This window comes from Oratosquilla oratoria, chromosome 35, assembly GCF_046742065.1.
Source record: "Oratosquilla oratoria isolate Oo_2021 chromosome 35, ASM4674206v1, whole genome shotgun sequence".
Lineage (NCBI taxonomy): Eukaryota > Metazoa > Arthropoda > Malacostraca > Stomatopoda > Squillidae > Oratosquilla > Oratosquilla oratoria.
The window spans coordinates 4,289,579-4,299,578 of NC_134811.1; the positions used below are offsets into that span (position 1 = coordinate 4,289,579).

The 10,000-nt window shown below is 40.1% G+C and overlaps 2 protein-coding genes across 2 annotated transcripts in view; both read right to left on the reverse strand.

Annotated features, from left to right (window-relative positions):
• LOC143018482 (glycerophosphocholine cholinephosphodiesterase ENPP6-like) overlaps nucleotides 1-3,754 on the reverse strand; it is a 3,872-nt gene extending 118 nt beyond the window's left edge. Inside the window, exons 1-3 of the mRNA XM_076173854.1 lie at nucleotides 3,638-3,754; nucleotides 3,098-3,226; nucleotides 1-2,120 (exon numbers count right to left, since the gene is read on the reverse strand). The exon at nucleotides 1-2,120 is cut by the window's left edge and continues 118 nt beyond it. Of these exons, the coding sequence (XP_076029969.1) occupies nucleotides 1,987-2,120; nucleotides 3,098-3,226; nucleotides 3,638-3,737 (363 nt within the window). The 5' untranslated portion in view covers nucleotides 3,738-3,754 and the 3' untranslated portion in view covers nucleotides 1-1,986. The remainder of the gene's footprint in view (nucleotides 2,121-3,097; nucleotides 3,227-3,637) is intronic.
• An 859-nt stretch (nucleotides 3,755-4,613) lies between these two features.
• On the reverse strand, nucleotides 4,614-8,548 carry LOC143018541 (glycerophosphocholine cholinephosphodiesterase ENPP6-like). Its single transcript, XM_076173979.1, has 5 exons — nucleotides 8,133-8,548; nucleotides 6,866-7,109; nucleotides 6,356-6,562; nucleotides 5,615-5,753; nucleotides 4,614-4,801 (listed from the first exon to the last, which is right to left on the reverse strand). Exons 1-5 carry the CDS (start codon nucleotides 8,309-8,311, stop codon nucleotides 4,614-4,616), a joined length of 957 nt encoding a protein of 318 aa, XP_076030094.1. The 5' UTR covers nucleotides 8,312-8,548.
• Nucleotides 8,549-10,000: the final 1,452 nt, after the last annotated feature.

Consider the following 10,000-nt stretch of genomic DNA (forward strand, 5'->3'; position numbering starts at 1 on the left):
GTAGCCAGAATAAAGTGCATAGAGCGTGTCACGGTTTTCTGGACATTAAGTCCCGTTCCCGTTTGGAAAGAAAAGACAAAAAGTTATTTTCATTTTACTTTATTTTTGTCCATTCTAATTCATTTCATTGATCTTATTTTTGATTATGTATTCCTTTGTCTGTTTGTTTGTTTTCTAATGCCAGCTTTTATTCATGACTTTGTTATTTCCACCGTACGGTGATATTAGTAATATGTTATTTTCACCGTATGGAAATTATGCTGTAATTTGTTTCGTAGTCTAAGTCATTTCCCAGCCGTGACTTTTTATTGTTTTTCTTTCTTCATTTTCCTTTTCTTTTCTGTTTATTTCTCTCTTTCGCACTATCTGAGTGGTCCACAATAAGCTTTGACTTATCATTTACACGCGGAAATGCGGATGCCAGAAACATAAGCAATACGCCATGTTTGTCCGCCAATACCACAGCCCATCGGCCGTGATAAATCGTTATCTCCGTCAGTTTAAAATGCAAGATAATAGAAATCTGAGTCAACATTTGTCAACTTCTATCCTAATCTAACCTGACACAACCTGACCTAACTTCGCTTGACCTAACCTAACCTAACCTAACCTAACATGAGTTGACCAAACCCTGCCCTTACTTTGCCTAGTCTCACCTAACCTAGCCTAAACTAACCTCACTTAAGAAAGGCTAACCTAACTTTGATGTTATGACCATAATACTGCCTGACCTTATTTCCGCAAAAAACATAGCTGGACGGTTGAAATAGCGTACCACGCTATCTTCACAATAAGTTGAAAGTAGTTGCTAAGTTTCTTTGTTCAAGTTATGAAATTTGGGCCATTTGACACAAAGCGATTTTAGTCGGTGAAGGGCAACCCTTCTGAAGGTGCAATCACACTGGGCTATTTTTCCACCAACCTCCAATTAATCGGTGGTACGGTCCACCTCCAGAACTTTTGCTGAAGGAAAATTATTTTCCTTTAGCATATCAGATTCCAACAGTCGAAGGGAAAATAGCCCAATGTGATAACGCCTTCAAGTTCTATCTCAACTACAACGCTGCTGATCATGATCTGAGTTCATACTACCTACAATCAAACGATCTAAGTCAACTTGTCAACTCGAGCAGACTTAAGCCAAAACTGGAGCTTATACTATATAATCGGTTCTACTTAGGAAGCATAAAAGTACAATGCCATCTAAAAAAAAGAATAAAAAGAAAATTAAAAAAAGAACGCCTGAGCGACACGGGATTAAAAAAAAAAAAAAAGTACATACATAAAAAAAGAAAAAATAGACAATCGCCTATATGACTGCCAAAACAAAACTTCCCAGAAAATGTGCCACTGTGATGAAGGTATTAAAATGTCAGAATAAGCTTTGTGTACTAAAGCAACATTCTAACACTTCCCTATCGGTGACAATTTCCCTTTTGTCCTGGCTCTCGCTAAGCTCATTAACCTAAACCTCTTTGGTAATGAAAGGGTAATAGTTAACCTTCATTACCCCCTTCCTTACCACGTGGAACTTTCTTTTATATCACTCGTGTCGCCAGGCTATTTCATTCATCTCCGTCGCAACCCCTGAGTAACAAACAGAGCTGGGCGCGTTCCTGTATGCGTTCCTCGGTGCGTTCCTCTTTAGTTTGGCCGCAGTTAGCGCTCCCAAACTATTAAAGCTTAAGAGACATGTTCATACCGAAATAAATGTCCAGTAGGCCACATACTATACCAAAGAAAATTTTCGTAGGCCACATCCAATTGGTAGACCACATACTATACCGGCACCTATATTGCTTTAATATTTTTGGAGCGCTAACCGTGGCCAAACTGAAGCGGAACGCACCTAAGAACGCACCGAGGAACGCGCCCAGCTCTGGTAACAAACTTATTTTCGTATCATAACCAATAGACAGAAAGACCACCATGAAGATAACAATGGAACCATCTATTATATTTTTTCCACCCAAAAGACGGGTAGCCCTATCGAACTAGGGCTGGTTCCACGTGCGCCCATGTGCCGTTGTGAGGAAGAGCAGGGATCCGGAGGACCCACGTAAGTACTTGGTAGACGTCGACCATATCCACCGGGCCAATCACCGTCCCCTTCCGGAAGTCTGTGCACAAAGACAAGAAACAATGTTCTTGAGATTTCCATGCAATAGACATGGCTACAGACTCGCTCAAGATTATGGTAATACATTGGGAGACAATAAGTAAAAATCGGTGAGCACATTTTAAAATTAAACCAAATAGTTACTCTTAAAACAGTGTGTGTGTGTGTGTGTGTGTGTGTGTGTGTGTGTGTGTGTGTGTGTGTGTGTGTGTGTGTGTGTGTGTGTGTGATTGAGACAGAATGTCATTGCGGATGGGTGGGTGTGGGTGAGTGTGCATCTCCTAACGAGCGTGTGGGGAGCTACATACATACATACACACACACAAACTAGCTGTCGATCACGAGTCCAACACGTGATCCAAGACTATGGTGGTGAATCACATACACACACACACACACACACACACACACACACACACACACACACACACACACACACACACACACACACACACACACACACACACACTTTTAATGGGCAATTTGAATGCACTTCAGAAAACCATGCCTCTCAAACCACCACACAAAAGTATCTCTAAAACGGTTAGTGACCTGTTTCAGATTAAGAACATAACACCAAATGAAGAAATTTTAGACACATCAAAATGCTAAGTACAAAAAGTTTGTTCACATTTGCTGAAAATGTGTTCAAGGTCAACAAGACATAACGTAGTCTTCAGTACCAAGACAGCGCGACATGACGTCACTCATCAAGCCCCGCCTCTTTGTGAGTGAACAGACAATACAAACCTGGGACCGAATTTACAAAAGATCCTAACCCTAACGGCGGCGATTTGACCTAAATCCCTATGTCGGCGACCTGAATACTTACGTCTAGACATAACCTTGACATTATGGACAGTTGATTTAGGTAAAAGCGCCTCCATTTGGACGATTTATGTCTAGACTTAGGGGCTAGGATCTTTTATAAATTCGGCCCCTGAACTCTTGTTACTCGGTCCACGCCTTCCAGCTTACCTGGACCTTTGGCGAAGAAGATTCCTTTCATGTCTGTGTGGTGTGGAGGATACCCGTGGCCTCCTCGGTACACCTGTAGGTCGCTCAGCGGCACCTGCTTCAGGGACTTCGAAGGATTTATCCAGACACCTTCGTCGTGGAAGAAAAAGCGAAGCTTGGAGTAGGATATCTAAGATTGACTTTCCCCATAAAGGTATTTATTATATCAAAGTCTCTAGTGATCATAGGTTCCCGTCTAAGTTGAATAAAATAATGTCTATGTGAATATGTGTATGTATATATATATATATATATATATATATATATATATATATATATATATGTATATATACATATATATTATTGCATGCTTGTGTGTGTGTCTGTGTGTATGTATATATGTGTATTTGCGTGTGTGTATGTGTGTTGTGTGGGTGCGTGTGTATGTATACGTGTGTGCGTATGCTCCTGCATATGTGTACGATACGCACATGTAAGTACCTCCAAGCCTTTATGCACATATATACTGTTCGTGATATGATAACCAACTTTCGACCTTACCGGGTCGGGCCTGAAGGACGATCTCGTGGATGTACGGACTTCGCGTGAAGTTGAACGCTGATGGAATCTGGTCGCGGCGGTAGACGTCAACTCCGGGCATTGCCGCGAGTTGACTACGCACCTGTCATAGCCCATCCGTGGTAGAGAACGCGAAAGAAATAGAAAGTAGTTGAATGAGTAGATTGGTTAAGCAAGTGATCTGTTATTCAATTATACAATTTGTTAGTGAATTATGATCAAGAAATGAAAGTTAATATATACATAAATAAATAGATAAATAACTTAATAAATACATTACTAAATTGACTAATAATTAGCTAAGTACATAAGAATGAATATATGGATGAATTGATAGGTCAATAAATTAGAATAAATAACAAAATAGATAAGTAGATCAAAAGAATATATGTATGTGTATACATATATATATAGATAGGTAGATATTTATATATATATATATATATATGTATATGTATACATATATATACACACACACACATATATATATATATATATATATATTATATATATATACTCGTGTGTGTGTGTGTGTGTGTGTGTGTGTGTGTGTGTGTGTGTGTGTGTGTGTGTGTGTGTGTGTGTGTGTGTGTGTGTGTGTGTGTGTGTGTGTGTGGGTATGCGACAACTTAAGTCAAATGTAATTAGATTTAATATTATATTGGCACATTATATATCTTTCTCCAAGTTTCTGCCCTTTTGCAGACAATTTTAGTTTTAAGAAAGAATGAGGCAAGAACTGATTTACCAATACAGTGGTTAACGAATGGAATAGACTAGGTAACCATGTAGTGAACTCTGAAACAACTGGTTGTTTAAAGAGTTTAGATAGCTTTATGGATTAGGATGATTGGTGATAAGGGACATGGAACTGCCTAGTGTAGGCCTGTTGACTATGTAACCTCCTACAAGCTTCTTTAATTCTACAGACTGTATAGGATTTCTTTGAATAATTCTTTTACTCTCCGGTGAGCGTCGTACGTGCCTTTTCCACGTTACCCGGATGAACCTTGATGTTCATGAAGGCGCCGTAGTCAGCGAGGTTCTCCACAAGATTTGTGTCCAGGAAGTTGTCGATCTCGAGCTGGATCGTGTTCTTTGGGTCTGTTGTCGTCATCCCGTGGTCACTCACGATCACAATGTTTACTGCAATTCGGGAAAAAGAAAAAAATCAGGACTTTTATTCTACTTAACATTTTCAAAAAGAGTCGAATTCTCGCTGGCAGCATTAGCTGCCTGACGTACGATGATGCATCACAATACTCGTATTATAAAGTATAAAGTTACAGCTGTATTAGTCGTTCTCTTTCACTCTGAATGTTAATAATCATAGAAGATGTAATCAGGTCTGTTCACAGAATATAGGGGTCATTCAGCTACAACTACAAAATTAATATAATCAAGACATCAACCCATCCTCATATACCCGCTTGCGCCTTATAACGCCTACGTAGGAGTCATCGTACCGAATGGGTAATGAAAGTGAATTGTGAATGACTTGGAAATTCTTTAGGGACGAATTCATATGATACCCACATAGTGTCGTAATGAAACCTTAATGAATGCTAAATAAGCGACAGGAAATCTAGATTATTCCTTATTTCTTGGATACGCATGAAAGACATAACCCACGAATAAACAAAAATATTTTAAGAGTTAGAGCCACCCATTTGTGCTCCTACATAAGAGTAACCCGTGAATTGAGATAATTTCGTACAAAAACAAATGAATTTGTTACCCCAAAAATTTATACATCAGTGACATTATCGTTTAACGTAGTAGCTTCACTTATGAAATTAACTCTCCACTTTGATACAGATATTTTTTTAGAATATATAGATTCCACACAAAGTCAAATTACTGAAACTTAGTAGAAAGAAAATCTTGGTACGCAACCAAATTTTCAGCAACTACAAGTCACTCTCATAAATATTTTTATCTATAATCGAACTCACATACCCTCGTCTGTAAGACCTCTGCAGTCCAACAGATTCATCAGATGCGCCAAGGCCTCATCCAGTTCGCGAATGGCCCTCTTCCTTTGCCTCGAATCCGGGCCGTGTCTGTGTCCAACGGCGTCTGCGTGGGCCACGTATACCTTGAAAGACAACTTTGATAAACGCAAAGATCAAAATAAGTACAAAATATCACAATATAATACTACAAAAACGAATTCTTGTGGGGATGTCCTCATATCATGATTATTAGACACTAGGTTCAGAAAGTTTATCCTTTCAGTGTAATCTATGGCATATATGTGACACTGCTTCGGATGGGAATGAAATGAAGTTTTGATGACCAACACTTTTCGCACTGAGTGCGCACTTGTCCTTTATCCCTGGCACCCCTTTGTCAAAGAAGAAAGACTTTTACGTAGTGATTGTGTAATAAGTAAGATCATGCTATACAAAACTAAGGATTATTACCTGAGATAGCTATTTTCACTGGAAGATGAAAAATGATCAACATCATCACAATCCCATCGCCATGGAGAGAGTCACGAAAATCAGTAGAATTATAAAATCACTCAAATGAGATGTAACAAGGTATGGAAAGAGTTAACTGAGATAATCTGGGGTGCCACAGGGCTTAGCTGAATGAAATACTTTAGCGGTAGCCAGAATAAAGATAAAAAAATAACATTCGGAACAGAAAGGATCTAACGCCAAAGACAAGGATCCCCAAGTTAGGTCCTCATACTTGCACAAAGTCGAAGCCCTCCTCAAGGCGGTCCACGGCCTTGTCCAGGTTATGCCGGAAGAAAATGGCATCGGTTAGTGGCAGGAACGGCATACAGACTTCCGGATGGACACCATTGATGGTCACATCACACCGCGCCCAGAAGTAGAGAGCCGTCCGACGCCCGGATCGCGTGGCAGTCGTCCAGATAGGCTCCGCGGTGTACCACTGAGGGCAGGGGGTACGTCACTCTTTGTGTGGATCATGTCAATGGACTGAGGTCCGTCACCGCCGCTCTGTGTGAATATGGGCGTGTCTCAATGATATATACAAACATATACAGACCACACTAATCTACTCCCCGCCTTCCCCCGTCACTTTCTTTTCCATGACCACTCATCCTTCTGCCTATTCGCCCTCTCCCCACTCCTCAACCTCATTCCAAGATCCTAAAGTAGGGAACTTGAGGGACCTTTCTTTCCTCCCTAATCCCCAACCTCTTTCCCTTCCCAATATGCAAAGAAGACCCACTTTGCTCATTCCAGTGGCGAAGGGGTTGTACATGGAAAAGACCTCCTTCGTGTCCTTGTCATAGAAGAAGTTACCGACGATCCCGTGCTCTTCTGGGTAAAGTCCGGTGGCGAGGGTCGTGATGGACGGGAAGGAGAGCGTCGGGTAGGGCGGGTTGGTCCATGCTGCCCTGACTCCGTCCTTCAGGAAGCGGGAGAAGCCGGGGAGTTTGCCGGGTTGGTCGTCCGCGTAGTCCCAACGGAAACTATAGAGAAGAAGACAAAGGATAAGATCAGACGCGGATACAAGGAGGGACCCCCACCTCCCCACCCCCAACGCCCCGAGTATGGTACACGTTCATAATCAGTCAGTACTTGTATGTGATGGGGTATGTCGTTTTTGTATGTTTGAATTATATATGATTTTACATATAATTACGAGCAAAACAGACTTAGGGTTTCTGGACAAATCTCCAAGCCAACAGCATTACTCTTGGGGTTAGAATATCGGCGTGTTTCAAGTATCGGTAATCGGCTCGCCCCCCACCCCCTCCTCCCAAATAACATTCCTGGATCCGCGCCTAGTTAAGATCATGCAGTAACGTGCACAGACATTGCAAGGGGCAGGTGCTTTGGGCAGGAAATTGGACACTTCACTCTTTTGTATTATTCGTATTTGGCAAATGTCCGGAAGGGTGCAAATCCATTTTCCACATTATAATTTCTGAATGGTAAGAAAATGGAAAAAGCCTGTGAGAAATCATTTTGTCCTTCATTTTTATATATTTTTGTGAAGGGCACTTTTGGGGCACAGGGCAAAGGGGCAGATGCTTGGGCACCCCCAGAACCCCTCCCCCCCTCTGCACAAGCCTGAGATCATGTGTATATTACCTGTCTACTATTACCCAATTTATCATGTGTGTGTGTGTGTGTGTGTGTGTGTGTGTGTGTGTGTGTGTGTGTGTGTGTGTGTGTGTGTGATTTACTATGGTCTTGGACCACGTGTTAGACTCGTGATTGACAGTTATTACCCTGCCAGATGAGACCTCGGAGCTCATATATGACCGATCTATGACCTCACACACACACACACACACGCGCGCGCGCGCGCGTGCGCGCGCGCACACACAAAAAACCTTGCCCACAAGAGTTGCGAACAGTACCACTGCGCCGTTGAGCCGTGTGTGTGTGTGTGTGTGTGTGTGTGTGTGTGTGTGTGTGTGTGTGTGTGTGTGTGTGTGTGTGTGTGTGTACGTGCACAAACACATTAAGAACCAGCTATAACCTACCCATCCATATTAATGTACAGCAACTTGTTGTGGCTTTTTCTGACGGTAGACTCCTTTCTCCGTCCTCTCCCGAAGCCAAAACAAGAAAAGCTGAAGCCCCACACTGTCAGCATCGTGGTGAGAAAGAGGAGGACACTGAGGACCCACCCCGGATGTCCTTGTGCTCTTGAGAACCTCATTCTTCGGTCGTTGTCGCTCTAGCACAAGTCGACGTAGGCGCAGACGAGGCGAAGTCCGTGAGTAACTTCGGTCGTATGTGATGCTGTTGAAGAAACAGAATATTTAGATAGCCATACTACTGCATTTATTTATCGATTTATGTATGTGTTTATTTGTTTATATGTATATTAATTTATTTATTTGTTTGCACGTTTATTAATTGATTTATTTGTTAATGTAATTATTCGTTTATTCATTTATTTACTTATTTGTTTGTTTATCTATTCATTTATTCATTTATTCGTTTGTTTTTATTTATTTATTAATTATTTTCATTTGTTTATTCATCGTTTTTATTTATTTATTAATTCATCTTTTTTGTTATTTATTTATTCATCGTTTTTATATATTTATTCACCTATTTATTTATTTGTTTATCTATCTATTCATTTTATTTAGTACATCTGGAAAGATACCCAGATCATTCTCTCTATTGTGAATCTCTAAAATTTTGTATTTTCCAATTTTCAGAACGAAAACACGTTTCCAAAATATACCAGATTTTTGGAAAGTGAATCTCGTGTACAGGTTTTGAAAAGAATGTTAACTTTTCTTTATGAATATAAAAAAATATCAGAATTCTGTCGGTTTCTTATACAAAGAACTCTATTTTATCATTATAACCCATCATTATTCGTTATTACTAATCTCTATTGCATATATACTTTGATAATTGTTTATGACAGTCGCAGGGCAAGGGAGGTCAGGATTCTGTGGAAAGAGAAAAACCTCAGTCTTTTTCTTTATACAAATATTGTGTTCAAGAATTAAGCGGTGCCTATACGATCAATATTATTGCGCAATATTCCGTGTTGTGCAGTATTATTGACGGTGTACGATGGTATTGATGAGGCACACGTGTTTGGTATGTGCATTTGATGTCTTCTTATATATTGTGTCATTTTTCGATACCAACTCTACACCGTCAATAATATTGTACAATACGGAATATTGCGCAATAATATTGATCGTGTAGGCTTCAAGAACGAGAAAAATTATAGCTACGACCAAGATCGTTACCTTTGCCATATGTGTTTCGACTTCCAGGGCAAGGAGTCATATTAATTTCTTAAATATTCTAGCGACTATCACGATCATTTCCATTGTCCGTTTGATGTTAATTTTGGTATTAGGTCTCCTTGTCTGAGCTGAATTACAATAACAATCACTGGTGAGAAATGTAGTGATACATTTGTAAATCACAACGAACACCACAGTCGGACGAAAGAAGGAATAGAGTAAGCGAAACTATATATTTCAATTGCTAACTGCAATCCTCTTCAGCAGTACAAAATGGAAGGAGGATGCTTTCTTAAATAGCAACCTCTTACAAAGGGAAGGGAACTGGGAAACGAATGGCAATAATTACTGATATGATTAACGTTGTGTTAACTATCTTCACAGTCTGAATCATGTTAAATTAGTACTGACATGGACAGAAGCAGTTATAGTAGTAATACTAGCAGTAATAAAAGTTACATTAGCAGAAATAGTACTAGTTGTAGAAGTAGTAATTGTAATTACAGGAATGATACCATTAGCTGCTTAATTTAGTGGTGGTGGTAGTTATAATAGTGAAATTGGTCAAACAAATCGTAGCGGTATAAACTAATAGTAATACTTCGTTGTGTGTGTGTGTGTGTGTTTGT